Source organism: Haliotis rufescens, unplaced genomic scaffold (assembly GCF_023055435.1).
Source record: "Haliotis rufescens isolate VD_foot unplaced genomic scaffold, xgHalRufe1.0.p SCAF_14, whole genome shotgun sequence".
NCBI classification, from domain to species: Eukaryota; Metazoa; Mollusca; class Gastropoda; order Lepetellida; family Haliotidae; genus Haliotis; species Haliotis rufescens.
Genome location: NW_025963824.1, coordinates 21,311,155 through 21,337,066, shown reverse-complemented (window position 1 = coordinate 21,337,066; position 25,912 = coordinate 21,311,155). Strand labels below are relative to the sequence as shown.

Below are 25,912 nucleotides of genomic sequence, written 5' to 3'. Positions count from 1 at the left end.
AGCTTACATCACCGTACCACAGTGTGGTCATCACTGGGTCACATATATCTACAGCTGTGGTGCCTGGTCACAGCTTTCATCACCATACCACAGTGTGGTCATCACTGGGTCACATATATCTACAGCTGTGGTGCCCGGTCACAGCTTTCATCATACTACAGTGTGGTCATCACTGGGTCACATATATCTACAGCTGTGGTGCCTGGTCACAGCTTACATCACAATACCACAGTGTGGTCATCACTGGGTCACATATATCTACAGCTGTGGTGCCTGGTCACAGCTTTCATCACCATACCACAGTGTGGTCATCACTGGGTCACATATATCTACAGCTGTGGTGCCCGGTCACAGCTTACATCACCGTACCAGTGTGGTCATCACTTGGTTACATATATCTACAGCTGTGGTGCCCGGTCAGTTCAAAGCTCACTGGATTGATAACCAACAGTTGAATACAAGAAAAAATATATGAAAAGAAGAACATGCAAAAGAAATCGATATCAAACATGACAAATCTCACATCCTGCATTGTATCTATAAAAAGGACAAAACAAGTAGCATAAACATACATGCAAAACAAAAAAACTCCTGCTTTAGTCGATTTGACAATTTCTGTTCATGCAAAACAAATCTTTTGGTCATCAGTGAGATTGTTGTCATGGCGGTCCAACATGAAAGCTAAATATGAAACAAGGAAATATTGAACCCAAAGTTGGAGTCAAGAGAAATATAAAACCTGAAGATAGAAATAAGATGGAATCCAGAAAGAAGCCTAAGATGCCGTGATGGTCAACCTCCCTCTTCCTTCTTCTCCTCCACCAGATCTAAACACTTCTACCCCTCACCACCTACGTTATTACCTGCCTGGCCTGAGGACACTTAGCGCTCTCTTCCTTTTTGTCCTTGTCAGCATAAGTTAGATATGGAGGATAAGTCATGGCAAGTTAGACATAATTGCAGCACAACAGATTCACAGATCAAGGAGAAAGATGACACAAGAGAAGATAAGGTGGAAACAATCATGGCATCTACTGAACTCCCAAGATCCCATCACTGTCACATCTCTCTCTACCACTGAACTCCCAAGATCCCATCACTGTCAAATGTCTCCCCAACCCTTAACTCCCAAGATCCCATCACTGTCACATCTCTCTCTACCACTGAACTCCCAAGATCCCATCACTGTCACATCTCTCTCAAACCACTGAACTCCCAAGATCCCATCACTGTCACATCTCTCTCTACCACTGAACTCCCAAGATCCCATCACTGTCACATCTCTCTCTACCACTGAACTCCCAAGATCCCATCACTGTCACATCTCTGTCTCTACCACTGAACTCCCAAGATCCCATCACTGTCACATCTTTCTCTGCCACTGAACTCCAAAGATCCCATCACTGTCAAATGTCTCCCCAACCCTTAACTCCCAAGATCCCATCACTGTCACATCTCTCTCTACCACTGAACTCCCAAGATCCCATCACTGTCACATCTTTCTCTACCACTGAACTCCCAAGATCCCATCACTGTCAAATGTCTCCCCAACCCTTAACTCCGAAGATCCCATCACTGTCACATCTCTCTCTACCACTGAACTCCCAAGATCCCATCACTGTCACATCTCTCTCTACCACTGAACTCCCAAGATCCCATCACTGTCACATCTCTCTCTACCACTGAACTCCCAAGATCCCATCACTGTCACATCTCTCTCTACCACTGAACTCCCAAGATCCCATCACTGTCACATCTTTCTCTGCCACTGAACTCCCAAGATCCCATCACTGTCAAATGTCTCCCCAACCCTTAACTCCCAAGATCCCATCACTGTCACATCTCTCTCTACCACTGAACTCCCAAGATCCCATCACTGTCACATCTTTCTCTGCCACTGAACTCCCAAGATCCCATCCTATGTTAGGGTGGCAGATCTAAGAATGTGCCCCATCTAGATCCACCTATTGGGGTGGCAGATCTAACAATGTGCCTCATCTAGATCCACCTATTGGGTGGTAGATCTAACAATGTGCCCCATCTAGATCCACCTATTGGGGGTGGCAGATCTAACAATGTGCATCATCTAGATCCACCTATTGGGTGGTAGATCTAACAATGTGCCCCATCTAGATCCACCTATTGGGGTTGGCAGATCTAACAATGTGCCCCATCTAGATCCACCTATTGGGTGGTAGATCTAACAATGTGCCCCATCTAGATCCACCTATTGGGGTGGCATATCTAACAATGGGCCCCATCTAGATCCACACCTATTGGGGTGGCAGATCTAACAATGGGCCCCATCTAGATCCACACCTATTGGGTGGTAGATCTAACAATGTGCCCCATCTAGATCCACCTATTGGGGGTGGCAGATCTAACAATGTGCCCCATCTAGATCCACTTGGGGGGTTGGTATATCTAACAATGTGCCCCACACAGATCCACTTGGTGGGGTGGCAGTTCTAACAATGGGCCCCATCTAGATCCACACCTATTGGGGTGGCAGATCTAACCAAGATCTACCAAGTCACATTTATTCTATCAGCGGGCAGGGACAACAATCTCTCCAAGTGAACACAACACATACACATAATTCTGAAAGAGAATGTTGGTCAGCTAAATGATGACAAGATATTAAAAGCAAACAAGCATATAGGTGCACGACACATGCCTGTTGATCGAGGCAGCTATCTATACTGTCTTGTGCATGCACACAACACTCATGTGTATCCTCAACAACTAGAAAAGTGTTCGCATCAGAGAAGCAAATACAAAAGTAGCTCCATCACCACTGTTCCTGAATAGCATAAACACATGCCTCTAGCTTACTTAAGACAAACTCATTTGCACGCACTGTTTTCTTTTCATGGGTGTCAAAGGGGTATTGTTTTTCAGCTCAGTTTAACCTTAATAAGATTACAGTGTACCGGGTACAGGCCACAAACTGGAAATCGGGTAATGACAACATTAGAAACGCAAGAAGTCTGGCAGGTGGAAAATTCATTGGTATCCCGTGACCTCAATAATATGGACTGTAGTGCCACAAATTCATTCATAAATATGACAACATGCCTCGATTTGTTGTCATGGGAACTGATATTGGACAAAAAACAGTGCATGCAAAATGTCTCATGCATGTTTTCCTGATTCTTATCCATAGAAGACACACGTTTCTGGATTAATGCGAACACAGTTTATGAACACCTTCCTCAATCTTAGCTTAAGAATGGTACAGCTTTCAGTTTTGTCCACTGCAGAAAGGCTAGCTAAGTATACAAGAAAGTTCTAGCCCTTTTCAGGCCTCATCCCATACTCTTTCCTTTTCTTACTGCAGTATATGGCTTCCACATTCCATGTTTACAGCTAGTCAGTATGAAAGTATAGTCAGGTCCCGTTAATCCAACAGGGTTGGTTGCATATGATAATGTTGGATTACTGAGTATGTTGGATAAACGAAATAAAGTATTAAGTATTGGTGTGATCGAAGATCGGATAACTACACGATTGATGATCAACACATGTTCATATGTACTATTATCTGAATGACATAATACATGTATTGACATCATTGACACGTTGTCTAAACAACAAAAACAGTGCATGAAAAATGTAATTCAGAAAACAGAAGATCATGTGGCACATGCTGCTTTGATGATCGCGATAACTGGTACAGTTAGTCAATGGGAAAGTTCTATTTCCTGTGTTTTCATTCCCTCTCTTTGCTGTATAACAGGAAAAGACTGAAACTTATTCCATTCATATTTTTATCTGTTTTCAAGCACATGGCTTCCATATGAAGTGAAGGTATCAGTTCAGGTTTGGAGTTAAACTTCTGTGTTGGCTAGGCATTAGGACACAGTGTGAAGCAACGCTGTCCTTGGTTGTCCTTGTGTTTACAACTTGTAAATCACAGAGTTATAATATCACCATCCTCTCATTGTGACAAAAACAAATCACTACCAACAAAACCATAAGAAAGATGGAGTCAAGAGGCTACTTATAATTGGATACACAAAATGTGATGGAATAAAGTGTGCCGTAGAACAAAATGTGGAACAAATTTCACTAAACTTGAAACTCAAACAGTTGTTGAAATAAAACATCCATGCAAAACTGACTGCTATTCTACACATCTTTTGAGGAAGTGTGAGTGAGCAAGTTGTCAATATGGTGAACAACAGTTCACTGCTACTGCAGTCTCCGACTCCGCTAGCCGGAGTAGGGTGTTAGTGAAACAAGCAGCCAGACATGCTACAGGCTGCTGCCCCTGGGCAGGGCTTGTTGCTAGGCATGCCTGCCCTGCCAAGATACGTACTTTACCACTCTGCTTCATCTCCTTCACTTTGCCCTTCCTCTCCAGTGTGCCGTCCTTCTCCTTCTCCTTCAACAACATGGGCATTCAGTAACAACTCCATCCCTAATCACAGCGACATCCTCTACCTCAACCCTGTCCTACAAACCTACGACTATCGTAATTCACACTTACTTATGACAGTCATAGTGCTAAGATAGCTTTGTGGAACGGGTCCCTGGACAATGGCGCTGACATCCCTCCCTCAAATATCTTTCAGTAAGTCTACCGAGTCTTCATTGTCTTCAAGGACAAGCTACAGGAACATCTGCCATAGCATGAGCCTGAACAATACCAAACAGCCAATCTCCTGTTCTCTGATGGACACCCTTGTTATCAAAGTGCTACTACCCCTGGACCCTGATGGACATCCTTGTTATCAAAGTGCCACTACTCCTGGATCCTGATGGACACCCTTGTTATCAAAGTGCTACTACCCCTGAACCCTAATGGACATCATTGTTATCAAAGTGCTACTTCTCCTGGACCCTGATGGACACCCTTGTTATCAAAGTGCTACTTCTCCTGGACCCTGATGGACACCCTTGTTATCAAAGTGCTACTTCTCCTGGACCCTGATGGACACCCTTGTTATCAAAGTGCTACTTCTCCTGGACCCTGATGGACACCCTTGTTATCAAAGTGCTACTTCTCCTGGACCCTGATGGACACCCTTGTTATCAAAGTGCTACTTCTCCTGGATCCTGATGGACACTCTTGTTATCAAAGTGCTACTTCTCCTGGACCCTGATGGACACCCTTGTTATCAAAGTGCTACTTCTCCTGGACCCTGATGGACACCCTTGTTATCAAAGTGCTACTTCCCCTGGACCCTGATGGACACCCTTGTTATCAAAGTGCTACTTCCCCTGGATCCTGATGGACACTCTTGTTATCAAAGTTCTACTTCTCCTGGACCCTGATGGGCAACCTTGTTATCAAAGTGCTACTTCTGGCCTCTGATGGACACCCTTGTTATCAAAGTGCTACTACTCCCAAAAATGGTAAGGTATCTATAAGGTAAAAATGTCAAAATATTACAATCACACGTGTAGAAGGAAAAGATGAAAAAGTCTGTTTTCACAAAGTTATCTTCTAAGACTAACCAACAGTATGTGTTTGAAGTGACAGAAGCCAGTACTTATGTTCAACATGACCTCAATATCCAATATTTGTGTTGAAGAAGACAGAAGCCCCCTGTACACTGGCTGAATCTGACCTCAGTACCCAGTATGTGTGTTGAATGGGACATCAGTACCAAGTATGTGTGTTGAATGTGACATCAGTACCAAGTATGTGTGTTGAATGTGACATCAGTACCCAGAATGTGTGTTGAATGTGACATCAGTACCAAGTATGTGTGTTGAATGTGACATCAGTCCCAAGTATGTGTGTTGAATGTGACATCAGTACCCAGTATGTGTGTTGAATGTGACCTCAATACCCAGTATGTGTGTTGAATGTGACCTCAGTACCAAGTATGTGTGTTGAATGTGACATCAGTCCCAAGTATGTGTGTTGAATGTGACATCAGTACCCAGTATGTGTGTTGAATCTGACCTAAGTACAGTGAACCCTCGCTACAACGCTACCAATGGGGTCCAAATAATTGGTGGGCGCTATAGACGATGAGCCGTTTAACCGAGGCCGAGGCGGGGGAGCGCGCTCGACCAACCTCACGATCTTCGCCTTGTATCACACATTGCAATGATACAGGTTGTTCATAGTGTAAAAATAAAGATATTCCCATTGTGTTTTTCGTCGTTTGTTATTATTTACAAGCCTTAACTGTCACATTCAACGTGATATTAGCCTACTTACATGTAAATATCGATCGATAATGGTAGTAACAGACGCTATGAGTGAAGGGCCAATCACAATTCATTATACAAGCACGGAGTGTTTCAGTGGCGTTGATTGGTCAGGTTGCTTAAAATACGGAAAACGAGAGTTTTGACCAGCACTAGAATTTATTACATGTGCGCATTCACACAAATATATTAAATACAATGTGAAATTAGTTCCCAGTACATGTGTTGAATGTGACATCAGTACCCAGTACATGTGTTGAATGTGAAATTAGTTCCCAGTACATGTGTTGAATGTGACATCAGTACCCAGTACATGTGTTGAATGTGAAATTAGTTCCCAGTACACAGCTGCCATCACCACACTGTTACCTGACTGCTGCCAGTGTTAGTCCTCATGAACTACTACTATGTGTTATGCAGGAAGAAATAACCCCTTTATTACTGGTTCTTTGCCAGTATTCAGCTGCAAGATAAAGTCTATCCTAAACCTTCACAGATACATTCAAGACATTAGGCTACATAAACATTGAGGTGGCAGACGCAGCTAGAAGGGCTAGGGTACCAAAGAGAGGACAACCAACAGTGCTCAGGGTTGGTATTAAGATATGTATAGCTTCTCGCACTGTATACAACCATGGATCCTTTGTAATCAAACAGAGAGGTATTTCACTCTGAACTATGTACCACAAACACTCTTTCCTATAATGACTGCATGAATGTTGTTTCATGGTGCGGTCAGCAGTATTCAAGCTTTATCCCAGCACCATATCAATCATCAAGCATGGTCCAGATAAACAAATGGTTCCTATCATGAGCAACATCTCACATCATCAGGGTAAGATAAAACACAATCACATGTCCACCTTATCCACTTTGTCCTACAACAAGATGGGGACAAAGCCCAACATGGACTCCTTCCTATACACTATCACTAGGATACATAATGCCATCAAGGGCACAAGAAACCAAAGAGTGATTCACACTAGTGTGTTCTTCAGACATAATGTTACAAGGTTTGCAGATACTGACAGGATCACATGAAGGACTTGTTCCTAGAGGTTACATACCTTCTTCTTGGTACCAAAGAGAGTCTTGGCTTTGAAGGAGAACAGGACAACATCCTCATTATCAGCTGCATGGTCCAGAACTACATCAGCATCAGACCCCTGGAATCAACAAACAGTCAAATAAAGTCAAACAACATGGGCATCAGACCCCTGGAATCAACAAACAGTCAAATAAAGTCAAACAACATGGGCATCAGACCACTGGAATCAACAGTCAAATAAAGTCAAACAACATGGGCATCAGACCCCTGGAATCAACAAACAGTCAAATAAAGTCAAACAACATGGGCATCAGACCCCTGGAATCAACAAACAGTCAAATAAAGTCAAACAACATGGGCATCAGACCCCTGGAATCAACAAACAGTCAAATAAAGTCAAACAGCCCTTGAATTAATGCCACAGAGTTAGAGTGGAGAAATATAGATTACCAAACAAGATCCCACTAGATACCATATTGTTTCAAGGAATGTATTACACCACAGTTCTCTCATGGTGAGATGTGGCAATAAATGCATGGCATAAATGAAAGGATAAGATATGTTTTTATAAAGTTCCTTATCACCAGCAAATCTGCCTTGAGCTGAAAACATCTTGTTTCAAGTCGACTCACTGTTGGCAAAGGGAGCCAAAGATAAGAGTCAGAAGGTGGTTTGAAAGTGCAGTAATTACCATTACCGGCACCGGCACCACTTATGGAGCACCATAGATTTATGACACAGGACTGCATCAGTTGACATAACCGACACCACCATACGAATGACCAAACTAGTCCCGTCCACACATGACGTTATGAGCCACAGTTTAACGAAGGCGTATCTCCACGGAGGAGTAACAACACAACAACAATCTATCCAGCAGGCTAAGCAACAACGTACCTTGTAACAGAGGGACTGTCCTGTCTTGTTCAGCATCCAGTACGGGCTGTACACGGTCACGTCAAAGCTGCCCTCATTTACCTTACAGTGCAGACCGAGATCCTGAAACATTCAACGCACCATGTCAGTCTTATCTCTGTGTGAACAACATCCTTTCCTTGCAGCAGCTTTGGTAACAAAGTCATTCCTCTCATTAGATAACTTACCATAGCAGTCTTCTGGGTTCCATCATGGCTCTCGAAGTTCCACACAGACAACTCGGGGACATTCTTTTGCAGCGTCCTGCGGCCAATCCACTCCTTGCCCTGATAGTCCGGAATCTGCAACACAGACACAGTGTCATTCCAGCTAGTGCAGCAGGGTTATGCTTTGTGTCAGAAAGCTGCATTGTATAGGCATGGCACATTACATTATATCCTGTATTCCAGTGCCAGCCTATGAAGGATTTTTGAGGGGGCATCTCTGAGAGAGAATATCACTAAGATAATGTAATCTTGTGCCTGCTGCAGAGTACTGACAGCATTAAGGTGTGGTTGTTGCAGTTGCAAGTATGTCCACCGTCATGCTTTGTTTACAACATAGGAAAGGATTGGACAGAAAAACTGTATGAGAATAGACTACTTACTGATGCTGAAATGACAAACTATGTGAAGATGAAGATGAGGACTAGGACTGTTCGAGGAAGCAATTATGAGAAGTGTTGTACCACCAAGTACTTTGTTTGTCTGAAGACACCTCCTGATTACAGTCAGCATACATAACTATCTTCTGCAGGCTACGGAATGGTAACACAATACAATACTGAATCCATAGTCACATTTCCTCATGACAGAGGTTGTATTTGTATGTTAACACTTGCCACGGATAATGCTTTAATTGATCAACTATCACCAAACTGGGTTGATTAAGTTATCTTACCAGTACAGTCGTGCCTCGTTTATACGGACACTTGTGTCATTTCACAATTTGTCCGTATAAACGAATTTCCGTGTAACTGAAACCAGCTTCTTACTGGAAGAGTTACTTCCCTTCAATTATGCAACTCATGACAGATGACAGAGCAAACAAATACATCCACTCAATCTTTATTCAAGACATACACGTTTCAAAAAATCTGTCATGGAAGTTTGAACTTTACCACATTTTGAGGTTTGAATTTTAAACAATAGTTCTAAATTGTCCAGATCGCCTGTGTTCTCGTAATATGTAATCAAGGTCTCTATAAAAGCACAAGCTTCCTTGTGAGTGACTGTAGTGGGTTATCGAATGGGATTACATGTACAATAAACAAGCTCATCTCAAACGTAACTCAGTGTCACATGGTTAATTGATTTCTCACGAATCAAAGGATTACCACCAGCGGAAGGATTACCACCAGTGGAAGTGTATTGTCCGGGTAAGTGAGACAATTTTGTGTGCATTTCAGTGTTTTGTGTATGAAAATGACCATCCGGTTCTGGAAACTGAATTTCCGTATATACTGGTAAATTTATATAGTAATTATTTCGTTTTGAATGAAAATCGTCTGGGAACCGAGGTTTCCGGATATCTGAAGTCTGTATAAGCAGGGCATGACTGTAATGAGTTAACAGTGAGTTAGAGGAATATTCAACTGTGGTAAATGCGATATTGTTCAAGCTCACTTTAATAATTCCAACATTAGTGCTTTACCACACGCCCAGAGTATATGTGACTACTGTCAACTACATGCTTCAGTCCATGCATTTAGACTACAAAGTTGCAAGCAGGGGACGCCAGCAGGGTATGCCAGCACCTGTACTGGGAGACACTGGCCATGGATGTATGACTTCCGTCTCCTCTAGTGATGCAGTGATACAGAGATGCAATCTCTCTGCAGGCTGCCACTGCTATACAGCCACTAACTAAGTCATACAAACAATACACAACATATAATGGTAAGTATCATATAAGTCCCTTCGTCTGACAGGGAAATAAACCTCACAAGTGGAATACATCTAGGCTGAAACAAAGCATGCTTATGAAAGCAGTAATTGGAGCTGCAAATTAGCCTCATGCTGACATAATTGACAGGATGTGTTTGAGGTAAAAAAGCTGTGAGTGCAATGACAAATACTGCTAGCGTACTGTTACACCCCTAGTGTCTTGGCTGGCTTCACATATTGCCTGCATGTGCAAGATGGATAATAGGTGTTAATACATCCAGTCAGTAGACATCATATATTCAACAAACATGCTGCTGACAGCTAACTGCTTGTGATTTTGTGCTCAACTGATTATATATGAAGTTTTCTGCTGGTAATAAAATGCAATATGCTGAGCTGTATTCGTTTGAAAGAAATCCTCTAGAAACTGGAGGGCCTTCAGATGTGTCCCCTTTGTACAGCAGATCTCCAAATTTGCTCTTACACAATTACATGGTCAGCCTTCACATGTTGATCAGCCTTCACATGTTGGTGAGCTTTCACATGTTGGTCAGCCTCCACAATGTTGATCAGCCTTCACATGTTGGTCAGCCTCCACAATGTTGATCAGCCTTCACATGTTGGTCAGCCTTCACATGATGGTCAGCCTCCACATGTTGATCAGCCTTCACATGTTGGTCAGCCTTCACATGTTGGTCAGCCTTCACATGTTGGTCAGCCTCCACAATGTTGATCAGCCTTCACATGTTGGTCAGCCTTCACATGATGGTCAGCCTTCACATGTTGGTCAGCCTTCACATGTTGGTCAGCCTTCACATGTTGATCAGCCTTCACATGTTGGTCAGCCTTCACATAATGGTCAGCCTTCACATGTTGATCAGCCTTCACATGTTGGTCAGCCTTCACATGTTTCTCTTACACATCTACATGGTCAGCCTTCACATGTTGGTCAGCCTTCACATGTTGGTCAGCCTCCACATGTTTCTCTTACACATCTACATGGTCAGCCTTCACATGTTGGTCAGCCTTCACATGTTGGTCAGCCTCCACATGTTGGTCAGCCTCCACATGTTGGTCAGCCTTCACATGTTGGTCAGCCTTCACATGTTGGTCAGCCTTCACATGTTGGTCTTACACATCTACATGGTCAGCCTTCAAATGTTGGTCTTACACAATTACATGGTCAGCCTTCATATGTTGATCAGCCTTCACCTATTGGTCAGCCTTCACATATTGGTCAGCCTTCACATGTTGATCAGCCTTCATATGTTGGTCTTATACATCTACATGATCAGCCTTCACATGTGTCTCTTACACATCTACATGGTCAGCCTTCAGATGTTGGTCTTACACATCTACATGGTCAGCCTTCACATGTTGGTCTTACACATCTACATGGTCAGCCTTCACATGTTGGTCTTACACATTCTACATGGTCAGCCTTCACATGTTGGTCTTACACATTCTACATGGTCAGCCTTCACATGTTGGTCTTACACATTCTACATGGTCAGCCTTCACATGTTGGTCTTACACATCTACATGGTCAGCCTTCATATGTTGGTCTTACACATCTACATGGTCAGCTTTCACATGTTGGTCTTACACATCTACATCGTCAGCCTTCATATGTTGGTCTTACACAATTACATGGTCAGCCTTCACATGTTGATCAGCCTTCACATGTTGATCAGCCTTCACATGTTGGTCAGCCTCCACATGTTGGTCTTATACATCTACATGGTCAGCATTTACATGTTGGTCTTACACATCTACATGGTCAGCCTTCACATGTTGGTCTTACACATCTACATGGTCAGCCTTTTACATGTTGGTCTTATACATCTACATGGTCAGCCTTCACATGTTGGTCTTATACATCTACATGGTCAGCCTTCACATGTTGATCAGCCTTCACATGTTGGTCAGCCTCCACATGTTGGTCTTATACATCTACATGGTCAGCATTCACATGTTGGTCTTACACATCTACATGGTCAGCCCTACATGTTGGTCTTACACATCTACATGGTCAGCCTTCACATGTTGGTCTTATACATCTACATGGTCAGCATTCACATGTTGGTCAGCCTTCACATGTTGGTCTTACACATCTACATGGTCAGCCTTCACATGTTGGTCTTACACATCTACATGGTCAGCCTTCACATGTTGGTCTTACACATCTACATGGTCAGCCTTCACATGTTTAATTGTAATATATTAATTGAATACAGATTGAGCACTTCAGGATGTAGTTTTCAATGGGTTTTTTTCTGAAACCTCAGTCAGTTCACAACATTCCTTGCTGTCCTCAATTATCCAGTGTATTAAATCTCCATTCCATAACGTTAAACACAGTGGGTTCATTCCGTTTTATAACTGTTTAGAAGTGCTGTCCATTACTCTCATTGCACCTTCCACAAAATGTCTCTCACCCGTGAGTTTGTGTAGCAAATGGGTCAGGGCACTTGTCCTGCTATAACGGAGATAGGAGACAATGGATAACCCAGGATGGCTCTATTACATCAGCACATGCGGGTAAGACAGTGGATGCACTGTCCATGAGGCTGCCTGAGTTGCCCAGTCTCACGCAGTGGATGCGGGACAGCGCAGGCTTCACAAACAACAACACAGACCACATGACAACAGAGACTAACACACAAAATATGTAAACTGGAATCTAAAGTCAGACCACATAACAACAGAGACTAACACACAAAATATGTAAACTGGAATCTAAAGTCATACCACATAACAACAGAGACTAACACAATGCATACATCAGCTGGGAGCTACATTCATACCACAATGTCCAGGCGTGGCTGTCAAGGGGAAAGTAAAGTGTTAAGTGTTATCACACACATTTTATACCAAGCTGTGGTGTTGATGTTAGTCCTTCACCATGCTGGCTGTCCCACAACATCCCAGCCCAACACCAAACACACCACAATATCTCCAACCCGGTATGTTAGTTTGACATACAAATCCCATAGACCCAAAGCATTCATCATGTATTATAAGATAGTTACATCATTAAAACAGTTCGAGTCTCACTAATACCTTATCAGTTATTCACTTAACCCATTAACTTTTACATGTCCTGGAGCTGTTTTTACTGTCATCCAAGACATTAGGTTCCCTTTTCCTTGAGTCTAGAGACAAGAGATGAACAGACATAGGATGGACTTACAGTCACTTCAAGGCTGGACTCGTTGATACTGGCATGGAAAAGCGGGATGTTCACCCCCTTCTGTAGCGTCTGCTGCTCCGCCATCCCCTGAAACATGCAGGGCATCACATAGACACACAGCCGAGTGATGAAGGGCACACACAACCAACACTCAACATAGATGATGGGACACAACCAGACTATAGTATGTAGGTGATGGGACACAACCTACCTCCAACATGTAGGTGATGGGACACAACCCACCTCCAGCATGTAGGTGATGGGACACAACCTACCTCCAGTATGTAGGTGATGGGACACAACCTACCTCTAGTATGTAGGTGATGGGACACAACCCACCACCAGTATGTAGGTGATGGGACACAACCTACCACCAGAATGTAGGTGATGGGACACAACCCACCTCCAGTATGTAGGTGATGGGACACAACCCACCTCTAGTATGTAGGTGATGGGACACAACCTACCACCAGTATGTAGGTGATGGGACACAACCTACCTCCAGAATGTAGGTGATGGGACACAACCTACCACCAGTATGTAGGTGATGGGACACAACCTACCTCCAGAATGTAGGTGATGGGACACAACCTACCACCAGTATGTAGGTGATGGGACACAACCCACCTCTTGTATGTAGGTGATGGGTCACAACCTACCACCAGAATGTAGGTGATGGGACACAACCCACCTCTTGTATGTAGGTGATGGGTCACAACCTACCACCAGAATGTAGGTGATGGGACAAAACCCACCTCCACTATTTAGGTGATGGGACACAACCTACCTCCAGTATGTAGGTGATGGGACATAACCTACCTCCAGTATGTAGGTGATGGGACACAACCCACCTCCAGAATGTAGGTGATGGGACACAACCTAACACCAGTATGTAGGTGATGGGACACAACCTACCCCCAGTATGTAGGTGATGGGACACAACCTACCTCTAGTATGTAGGTGATGGGACACAACCTACCACCAGTATGTAGGTGATGGGACACAACCTACCTCCAGTATGTAGGTGATGGGACACAACCTACCTCTAGTATGTAGGTGATGGGACACAACCCACCTCCAGCATGTAGGTGATGGGACACAACCTACCACCAGTATGTAGGTGATGGGACACAACCCACCTCTAGTATGTAGGTGATGGGACACAACCTACCACCAGTATGTAGGTGATGGGACACAACCCACCTCCCCTATGTAGGTGATGGGACACAACCCACCACCAGTATGTAGGTGATGGGACACAACCTACCTCTAGTATGTAGGTGATGGGACACAACCAACCTCCAACATGTAGGTGATGGGACTCAACCTACCTCCAGTATGTAGGGTGATGGGACACAACCTACCTCCAACATGTAGGTGATGGGACACAACCTACCACCAGTATGTAGGTGATGGGACACAACCTACCTCTAACATGAAGGTGATGGGACACAACCTACCTCCAGTATGTAGGTGATGGGACACAACCCACCTCCAGTATGTAGGTGATGGGACACAACCTACCTCCAGTATGTAGGTGATGGGACACAACCTACCTCTAGTATGTAGGTGATGGGACACAACCCACCTCCAACATGTAGGTGATGGGACACAACCTACCTCCAGCATGTAGGTGATGGGACACAACCCACCTCTAGTATGTAGGTGATGGGACACAACCTACCACCAGTATGTAGGTGATGGGACACAACCCACCACCAGTATGTAGGTGATGGGACACAACCTACCTCCAGTATGTAGGTGATGGGACACAACCAACCTCCAACATGTAGGTGATGGGACACAACCTACCTCCAGTATGTAGGGTGATGGGACACAACCTACCTCCAACATGTAGGTGATGGGACACAACCTACCACCAGTATGTAGGTGATGGGACACAACCTACCTCCAGTATGTAGGTGATGGGACACAACCCACCTCCAGTATGTAGGTGATGGGACACAACCCACCTCCAACATGTAGGTGATGGGACACAACCCACCTCCAGCATGTAGGTGATGGGACACAACCCACCTCCAGCATGTAGGTGATGGGACACAACCTACCTCCAGCATGTAGGTGATGGGACACAACCCACCTCCAGTATGTAGGTGATGGGACACAACCTAGCTCCAACATATAGGTGATGGGACACAACCTACCTCCAACATATAGGTGATGGGACACAACCTACCTCCAACATGTAGGTGATGGGAAAGGGCAGCAGGTTGTGAAGAATGACTGTTGGGTACAGGTGTAGGACATAGCTTTTGGCGGAGGGCTCTTCGCCTGCCTCAAAGAAGATGTTCTCCACCTCAGGGCTCACCTGGAACACCAAAGTCATCACTGCATAGCATGACGCCAATCAATTAACAACTATTGAAGTAGAGGTCGAATATGTGAAAAGTTTGCTGCCTATAAGTACATCATTGAAGATCAGTACCAAAATACTGTAATGCAAAGTTAAAAAATGTCTTTCTTTTGTATAAAATCGTAAATTAGTGCAGAATTTATTACCACAGAAATTCCACCAGTCTGTAGATGAAATTACAGTTCAGAAGCAACCATGCCATAACATTATAGGTTTAGGACATCCACTCAATTAGACCCGTGAAGATCCGGGGTAGAATAGGTCTTCAGCAACCCATGCTTGCCGTAAAAGGCGACTATGCTTGTCGTAAAAGCGACTAACGGGATCGGGTGGTCAGACTTGCTGACTTATTTGAAGCATGTCATCGGTCCCAACTGCGTGGATCTATGCTCATGATGTCAATCACTGAATTGTCTTGTCCAGACTCAATTATTTACAGACCGCCATCATATAGCTGGAATATTGCTGAGTGTGGCGTTAAACAAACAAAACAAAACATCCTTACTTACCAGAATGTTCGGTTATCTGACTATTATGTCATCACACTAGCGCTGGGATGAGTCCAAATTTACTACCCTGGTACCCACCTCACTATTACCCAACCCTACTCGGGTACCTGCTGTAGGATTCAAAAGTTGGGTACAAAATGTCCGATTGGGAATGGTTTGAACGTAGCCCTGGCAAAATGTATTTAGATACACATATAAAACAATCTGGTCTTGCATACACTGAAGTTGACTGAAGTTTTATCTTATTTAAACATTTTAAGGTCAGAAGGAATGTGTACATCATCAGAAAGAAATATGAACATTAGTGACTTGTAGAGTAACCATAGAATTCTAGATAATTTAAGTATAATAATATATCATGTGACTAACCACGGGACCGTATAGTTCTGTGGGTACCCGGGTCCTTCTCAGTACCCATCAGACCCAAGTACCCATCCCAGCCCTCCATCATACTGTTAGAATAAAACAAATGGAAATATGTTTGCAAGTCAAAAGTAAGGTAAACCAGAATCATTTGTGTTAGATTTGAACATGTTAACCCCAAGCTAAGGTCAATTGCCCATTGGATGATGAGGAAAGCATTATCTCCTTGAGATGTATTTTGATGTCCCACAGGTGATATTTCCTGTGAAATCAAGTAATGTTAGACTCACATTGAAGTAGAAGGCTGAGTGTCCACTCTGTCGACTTGGACACGCACACTGCTTCACTCCATCATTCTCTGCAGCCCGCCACCTGAATGGCTCCTTACACATGTCATATCTGCATCAAAAGACAGGAAATACATGATAACTACACCTCAAACTGTTGCCAGTCTCCCACAGACGGATCATACACCATCACAACACCACAGACGGATCATACACCATCACCACATACAGATCATACACCATCACCATAGACAGATCATACACCATCACAACACCACAGACGGATCATACACCATCACCACATACAGATCATACACCATCACCATAGACAGATCATACACCATCACCACAGACAGATCATACACCATCCCATCACCACAGACAGATCATACACCATCACCATAGACAGATCATACACCATCACCATAGACAGATCATACACCATCACCACATCTCCACAGACAGATCATACACCATCACCACATCTCCACAGACAGATCATACTCCGACACATCTCCACAGACAGATCATACACCATCCCATCTCCACAGACAGATCATACACCATCATCACAACTCCATAGACAGATCATACACCATCACCACATCTCCACAGACAGATCATACACCATCACCACATCTCCACAGACAGATCATACACCATCCCATCTCCACAGACAGATCATACACCATCACCATAGACAGATCATACACCAACACCACAGACAGATCATACACCATCACCATAGACAGATCATACACCATCACCACAGTCACATCATACACCATCACCATAGACAGATCATACACCATCACCACATCTCCATAGACAGATCATACACCATCCCATCACCACAGACAGATCATACACCATCACCATAGACAGATCAAACACCATCACCACATCTCCACAGACAGATCATAGACCATCACAACTCCACAGACAGATCATACACCATCATCACAACTCCATAGACAGATCATACACCATCAACACATCTCCACAGACAGATCATACACCATCACCACATCTCCACAGACAGATCTGCACCATCACCACAGACAGATCATACACCATCCCATCTCCACAGACAGATCATACACCATCACCACATCTCCACAGACTGATCATACACCATCACATCTCCACAGACAGATCATACAACATCATCACAACTCCATAGACAGATCATACACCATCCTACCTCCACAGACAGATCATGCACGATCACCGCAACTCCACAGAAAGATCATACACCATCACATCTCCACAGCCAGATCATACACCATGATCACATCTCCACAGACAGATCATACACCATCACATCTCCACAGACTGATCATACACCATCAACACAACTCCACAGAAAACATAGAAATGATTAAACAAGTTGATGATGCTTAGACTGCTTCTTCCCTGAGGTTCATACAAGCAGAACACAATCAACGGCAGAAGGCAGAGTTCAGTTTGATCATCATTAAGCATTTCACTAAAATGTCTCACCCTTCGACTGGTCGGAAGTAGAGTTCACTGGATGAGGAGTAGATGGCATGCAGTGGGATGTTGAAGATGCCACCAGGAGGTGCCACTCCACAGCTGTCAGTCCGTGTGTCTCCGCGGTAATACACCTCCACTGCTTGGTCTAAGTGATTCTTGACCTAAACAGAGTGAGTGGATGTGTCAAAGAGTCTCATCATCAGATCCAATTTTAGTCTTTGGGACCTATCCAAACCCACAGGAGTTTAAGCATGCAAGAGCCAGCTGTTTGTGTCTTCTGGGTTACACACTGCCACTGCTTGGGTTTGATTAGTCCAACACATAGCTGTCAGTCAAGATAGTAGAGGACCGTACCTGTATGAGTGACTGCAGAGCCACAATCTTCTGGCCAATGTGTGCCTGTGTGTTGGCGACGATGGCCCACTTGTCTCCGCTGTGAGACACTTTGTTGATCTGGAACATGCGTTTCTCTGCCCGCTTGATCGTCACTTCTCGAGTAGCTCCAAACTCCTCCACCTACATAACATGCAGACAGTTAATCTAAATTTAGGAGTTTCCTAGAAACATTAAATGTTCTACATGACTCAGTATATACAAGACATAACAGTATTCTGCAGCCATGTTGCTGATGTCAAGTAAAGAACATACCAGGAATATTATCTTTCTCTCCACACCCTCCTGCGTTGCCTTGATGACAGAGGCCTTTGTGGATGACTGGGCGACAATCTTCTCTGACAGTGGCAGCTTTTTCCCAGACTGCAGCTTGACACGCCCACTCACTGCATGGGTCGGAGTCTACATATGGAGAACGTACACAAGTCAGTCACATACAAGTCATACCTAGACACACCCACTCACTGCATGGGTCGGAGTCTACACATGGAGAATGTACACAAGTCAGTCACATACAAGTCATACCTAGACACACCCACTCATTGCATGGGTCGGAGTCTACACATGGAGAATGTACACACGTCAGTCACATACAAGTCATACCTAGACACGCCCACTCACTGCATGGGTCGGAGTCTACACATGGAGAATGTACACACGTCAGTCACATACAAGTCATACCTAGACACGCCCACTCACTGCATGGGTCGGAGTCTACACATGGAGAATGTACACAAGTCAGTCACATACAAGTCATACCTAGACACGCCCACTCACTGCATGGGTCGGAGTCTACACATGGAGAATGTACACAAGTCAGTCACATACAAGTCATACCTAGACACACCCACTCACTGCATGGGTCGGAGTCTACACATGGAGAATGTACACAAGTCAGTCACATACAAGTCATACCTAGACACGCCCACTCATTGCATGGGTCGGAGTCTACATATGGAGAATGTACACACGTCAGTCACATACAAGTCATACCTAGACACGCCCACTCACTGCATGGGTCGGAGTCTACACATGGAGAATGTACACACGTCAGTCACATACAAGTCATACCTAGACACGCCCACTCACTGCATGGGTCGGAGTCTACATATGGAGAATGTACACAAGTCAGTCACATACAAGTCATACCTAGACACGCCCACTCACTGCATGGGTCGGAGTCTACATATGGAGAATGTACACAAGTCAGTCTCATACAAGTCATACCTAGACACGCCCACTCACTGCATGGGTCGGAGTCTACACATGAAAAATACACACTGGTCGCAGACAAGCCATACCTAAAAGTGTATGGACACTTACTGTCTCCCTGGTTCTAATGATGTGACACATACCTCAAATGAAGTGTCCAGCTTGAGCACAATGTCCATGCCGGTGTAATTCTCAATAACATAGGGGGTGAGGACCTCCCCAATGGCAGCTGATGGCTCCACCAAGTTGTAAGCATCATTGAAGGCCTGTGGCACAAAGAACATATAGATTAATTATGTTAATGGGCAAATATGTTTTTAAATTACAAAAAATCACATAGAAACATAAATGTAACAAGGAATATGGGGGCATATAATAAATACACAACATATTTTCGTCTTTGCATACAACACAAAAGCACAGTAGGACTAAATATGAATGAAGGTGTATTTATATTTCCCCCCTGTTTGCAGCCCCTTCAATGACATTCAACATTAGCTCAGGCGAGGTTTCCACCTCCTGCAGGGAGGACACTGTACTCAACAGATGACCGACTCACCTTGCCCAGGTTGGTGAGCACCTCCAGGCAGGCTTTGGACATGGTGAGCTGCATGGCATCAGTAGACTTGATGCTGACGCTCATCTTGGGCAGGGGAAGGACCACAGTGTCTTCGGCGTCCTCTGGGGGCAGTGGGGGCAGGTCGTCATTCTGCACCACCTGCAACATAAAAACACATCCATGTGTACTCACAACACACATCAATGTGCATTCACACCATATATTCAATGTGTATCACACACACAACAAGGTGTAGCCACACCTTGTAGCATTGTCATGTATATCACACACATGATATAACAACATCAGTTCACCAAACACCACCCACAGTATATCCATGTGTGCCAGCGATGTGCATTCTGTTTAATATTGCAGTCAGCTAATTCCAGCTATGTCACAGAGGTACAATAGACAAATGAGTAACTGGTATAATGAGCAGCATCCAATCAGGCACAGATGTCACCTCTCACAGCAAGAGTAGGTTACTAGCATGTATTCTTTCCTGGTATATGCAAGTGCTTTCACTGGATACCTATAGTTAAAAAATAAACTTCTCTGTTGTGTACCTCGAGTCCAAGTTCCCAGCGGCGTGGCTTTCCATCCTCAAGAATGGGCTCCACCAACGGCTCCCACACAGCCAGCTTCTCATTGTAATACGCCACTTCCAGCAGCAGCGAGCTGTCCACCAAAAGCTGAAACACAGCAACACAGGTCTATGACAGGCAGCAATATCACTCTCACAACATCAGTGTCAAAGCAACAATGGTGTCCGACAGCAGCACCACTCTCACAGTGGCCATGAAGCATGCAGTCGGTAAACAGCAGCATCTTACACTTGAAAGCCTTACCTTAGAGCTCCAGTCACGGACTTCAGCCTGGAAAGCTGACTCAACAATCAGTAGCGGCACCGTCCTATGGCCAACACCCCCTTCAAGCTTGATCACAAGGGATGGTAAGTTCAGGATCAACTGTCGAAATAAACAAATCCAAGATAAAACTCATCACATAGAACTGACAGATTTGGCTAAGCCTATGCTAACTGTAACATTTGTAATGGAGATAGTGTCTACCCGTTACCTGTTCTCCACGTTGCATGCCGACCTCCTCGGCAACCTCTCCGTTTGTGAGGGCAGGTTCTGTGTCTGCTGCAAGGCCCTCCTCAACTGTAACAGTCAACACACTGCAGGTGTTATCAAACAAATGTGTGGTGTCCATCATGCTAGAAGGCCAGGAACTATCCAGCCACAGACACATCCCTTTCAGCGACTCTCAGTTAGGCTTAGTTTCAACACCAAGAAAAAAAAATACAGTTATTGAAACAGAAAATATGAGTTGTTTGAAAGCAGTTAAACTTCAGCGCTGAAGTGTGTTCATGAAACTGACGAGTGTTGTAAGCAGACGTACTGGACTTGAGATACCAGAAGTTGCACTCCTCCACCTTCTTGATAGTCCACAGTCCAACAGGGACAGGCTCTCTGCTCGGACCTTCCTCTTCTGCCTACACATCAAACAGGAACATCACTTATCCACAGAACGGAAAAAGTTATATCAACAATAAACAATTCAGTTTCAACTCCAGAATAAGTCGGACTATTGTAGTCTGTGTGTCAATGTGTGTGTATGGCAGCCATCTATGTATGTGCATGGATGTAGGTATATATGTCTGAGGATGGAGACTCACAGGTATAGTGGAATCAGTCATCTATGTGCATGGAAGTGGGTACATATGTCTGAGGATGGAGACTCACAGGTATAGTGGAATCAGTCATCTATGTGCATGGATGTGGGAACATATGTCTGAGGATGGAGACTCACAGGTATAGTGGAATCAGTCATCTATGTATGTGCATGGATGTGGGTACATATGTCTGAGGATGGAGACTCACAGGTATAGTGGAATCAGTCATCTATGTGCATGGAAGTGGGTACATATGTCTGAGGATGGAGACTCACAGGTATAGTGGAATCAGTCATCTATGTGCATGGAAGTGGGTACATATGTCTGAGGATGGAGACTCACAGGTATAGTGGAATCAGTCATCTATGTGCATGGATGTGGGTACATATGTCTGAGGATGGAGACTCACAGGTATAGTGGAATCAGTCATCTATGTGCATGGAAGTGGGTACATATGTCTGAGGATGGAGACTCACAGGTATAGTGGAATCAGTCATCTATGTGCATGGAAGTGGGTACATATGTCTGAGGATGGAGACTCACAGGTATAGTGGAATCAGTCATCTATGTGCATGGATGTGGGTACATATGTCTGAGGATGGAGACTCACAGGTATAGTGGAATCAGTCATCTATGTGCATGGAAGTGGGTACATATGTCTGAGGATGGAGACTCACAGGTATAGTGGAATCAGTCATCTATGTATGTGCATGGATGTGGGTACATATGTCTGAGGATGGAGACTCACAGGTATAGTGGAATCAGTCATCTATGTGCATGGAAGTGGGTACATATGTCTGAGGATGGAGACTCACAGGTATAGTGGAATCAGTCATCTATGTGCATGGAAGTGGGTACATATGTCTGAGGATGGAGACTCACAGGTATAGTGGAATCAGTCATCTATGTGCATGGATGTGGGAACATATGTCTGAGGATGGAGACTCACAGGTATAGTGGAATCAGTCATCTATGTGCATGGATGTGGGAACATATGTCTGAGGATGGAGACTCACAGGTATAGTGGAATCAGTCATCTATGTGCATGGATGTGGGTACATATGTCTGAGGATGGAGACTCACAGGTATAGTGGAATCAGTCATCTATGTGCATGGAAGTGGGTACATATGTCTGAGGATGGAGAGTCACAGGTATAGTGGAATCAGTCATCTATGTGCATGGATGTGGGCACATATGTCTGAGGATGGAGACTCACAGGTATAGTGGAATCAGTCATCTATGTGCATGGAAGTGGGTACATATGTCTGAGGTATAGTGGAATCAGTCATCTATGTGCATGGATGTGGGAACATATGTCTGAGGATGGAGACTCACAGGTATAGTGGAATCAGTCATCTATGTGCATGGATGTGGGTACATATGTCTGAGGATGGAGACTCACAGGTATAGTGGAATCAGTCATCTATGTGCATGGATGTGGGTACATATGTCTGAGGATGGAGACTCACAGGTATAGTGGAATCGGTCATCTATGTGCATTGAAGTGGGTACATATGTCTGAGGATGGAGACTCACAGGTATAGTGGAATCGGTCATCTATGTGCATGGAAGTGGGTACATATGTCTGAGGATGGAGACTCTCAGGTATAGTGGAATCAGTCATCTATGTGCATGGATGTGGGCACATATGTCTGAGGATGGAGACTCACAGGTATAGTGGAATCAGTCATCTATGTGCATGGATGTGGGCACATATGTCTGAGGATGGAGACTCTCAGGTATAGTGGAATCAGTCATCTATGTGCATGGAAATGGGTACATATGTCTGAGGATGGAGACTCACAGGTATAGTGGAATCAGTCATCTATGTATGTGCATGGAAGTGGGTACATATGTCTGAGGATGGAGACTCACAGGTATAGTGGAATCAGTCATCTATGTGCATGGATGTGGGTACATATGTCTGAGGATGGAGACTCTCAGGTATAGTGGAATCAGTCATCTATGTGCATGGAAATGGGTACATATGTCTGAGGATGGAGACTCACAGGTATAGTGGAATCAGTCATCTATGTGCATGGAAGTGGGTACATATGTCTGAGGATGGAGACTCTCAGGTATAGTGGAATCAGTCATCTATGTGCATGGATGTGGGCACATATGTCTGAGGATGGAGACTCACAGGTATAGTGGAATCAGTCATCTATGTGCATGGATGTGGGCACATATGTCTGAGGATGGAGACTCTCAGGTATAGTGGAATCAGTCATCTATGTGCATGGAAATGGGTACATATGTCTGAGGATGGAGACTCACAGGTATAGTGGAATCAGTCATCTATGTGCATGGATGTGGGTACATATGTCTGAGGATGGAGACTCACAGGTATAGTGGAATCAGTCATCTATGTATGTGCATGGAAGTGGGTACATATGTCTGAGGATGGAGACTCACAGGTATAGTGGAATCAGTCATCTATGTGCATGGAAGTGGGTATATATGTCTGAGGATGGAGACTCTCAGGTATAGTGGAATCAGTCATCTATGTGCATGGAAGTGGGTATATATGTCTGAGGATGGAGACTCTCAGGTATAGTGGAATCAGTCATCTATGTGCATGGATGTGGGTACATATGTCTGAGGATGGAGACTCACAGGTATAGTGGAATTAGTCATCTATGTGCATGGATGTGGGAACATATGTCTGAGGATGGAGACTCACAGGTATAGTGGAATCAGTCATCTATGTGCATGGAAGTGGGTACATATGTCTGAGGATGGAGACTCACAGGTGTACTGGCAAAACCTGGATACATGTCAGTCATCTATGTGCATGGATGTGGGTAAGTGTGTGTAAGGACGGTGACAGACTCACAGGCTTGGTGGCAAATCCGGCTGATATGGCAGCCATGGTTGAGATGATGGCTGGAGAGATATTGAGAACTAAGTCAGTGATGTTGATATCCATATGATGATCCTTCCCATAGGGCGCACTGCTAATGAAAGAGATGTCACACGGCTGGAGCACCTGCACAACAAACAGTCATACTGTCAGCAATACAATCAAGGTGTCTACATACATCTGCATGGTCAAGACATGGTCAGTACTACTTACTTAGATGTCTTGTCTACATACATCTGCAAGGCTAATATGAGGTCAATACTGTTATCTACTTCTAAACAGCTGCAAAGTTTCAGATCGGTTTATTTTCTTGGACAATTACTGATTGAAAAATATCTTTAGGACTTTTTCTTTATCAATGCAGGTGAGGGTATATAGAAGAATGTCCTATCATATCTTTCCAAAATCATGAAAAATGTCCAAATGACATTTGTCCCCAGCAAAATTACTGCAGCAGTTTACAGTCATTAGCATTTGATGCAGCTATCTCCACACCCACACCCACACCCACACCCACACCCACACCCAAACACACACACACAAAATGCACCTTCCCCCTACCTCGGTTCCTGGTTTGTCCCTCTTGTTGAAGACACAGGAGATGATCTGGAGTCTCTTGATGCTTGCCTGCATAGACTGCACATCTGGGGTGTTGCGTAACTTGAACATCAGGCCCAGCTACAACAAAGACACAGCATTTAGCATACACACACGCAATGTTAAAAGGCTTTGTTGCCATATTTCAGCATATTATATTTTGTGTCAGTATAAAGTCAAGGCCTAGGTAACAGCATCAACATTGATGCAAAATAGTCACGATTCTGTCCAAAATGGAAGCAATACTATAGAGTCAAGATTAAAGCAAAAAAGAGATAAGAATGAGGTATGACTGAAGCAAAACAGAGGCAAGATTATGGGAATATCCAGTCAAGATTGAGGCAACATTGTTTCTGAATTGAGGCAAGA

General features: G+C 44.2%; 1 protein-coding gene across 7 annotated transcripts in view; it reads right to left on the bottom strand.

Moving 5' to 3' along the window:
* LOC124116680 (vacuolar protein sorting-associated protein 13A-like) overlaps positions 1 to 25,912 on the bottom strand; it is a 150,126-nt gene that overhangs the window by 50,499 nt on the left and 73,715 nt on the right. For 2 of the 7 annotated variants that reach the window (XM_048395128.1, XM_048395129.1), the window contains 20 exons: positions 25,508 to 25,624; positions 24,920 to 25,072; positions 21,809 to 21,902; positions 21,482 to 21,567; positions 21,253 to 21,372; positions 20,971 to 21,096; positions 20,405 to 20,563; positions 19,989 to 20,111; positions 18,889 to 19,035; positions 18,595 to 18,756; positions 18,247 to 18,401; positions 16,747 to 16,855; positions 15,408 to 15,539; positions 13,211 to 13,297; positions 12,825 to 12,842; positions 8,320 to 8,433; positions 8,114 to 8,215; positions 7,236 to 7,334; positions 4,322 to 4,387; positions 864 to 905 (listed from right to left, as the gene is read on the bottom strand). In XM_048395128.1, the coding sequence (XP_048251085.1) occupies positions 864 to 905; positions 4,322 to 4,387; positions 7,236 to 7,334; positions 8,114 to 8,215; positions 8,320 to 8,433; positions 12,825 to 12,842; positions 13,211 to 13,297; positions 15,408 to 15,539; positions 16,747 to 16,855; positions 18,247 to 18,401; positions 18,595 to 18,756; positions 18,889 to 19,035; positions 19,989 to 20,111; positions 20,405 to 20,563; positions 20,971 to 21,096; positions 21,253 to 21,372; positions 21,482 to 21,567; positions 21,809 to 21,902; positions 24,920 to 25,072; positions 25,508 to 25,624 (2,211 nt within the window). The remainder of the gene's footprint in view (positions 1 to 863; positions 906 to 4,321; positions 4,388 to 7,235; positions 7,335 to 8,113; positions 8,216 to 8,319; positions 8,434 to 12,824; positions 12,843 to 13,210; positions 13,298 to 15,407; positions 15,540 to 16,746; positions 16,856 to 18,246; positions 18,402 to 18,594; positions 18,757 to 18,888; positions 19,036 to 19,988; positions 20,112 to 20,404; positions 20,564 to 20,970; positions 21,097 to 21,252; positions 21,373 to 21,481; positions 21,568 to 21,808; positions 21,903 to 24,919; positions 25,073 to 25,507; positions 25,625 to 25,912) is intronic. The other 5 variants (XM_048395131.1, XM_048395132.1, XM_048395130.1 and 2 more) reach the window with 5 other exon arrangements.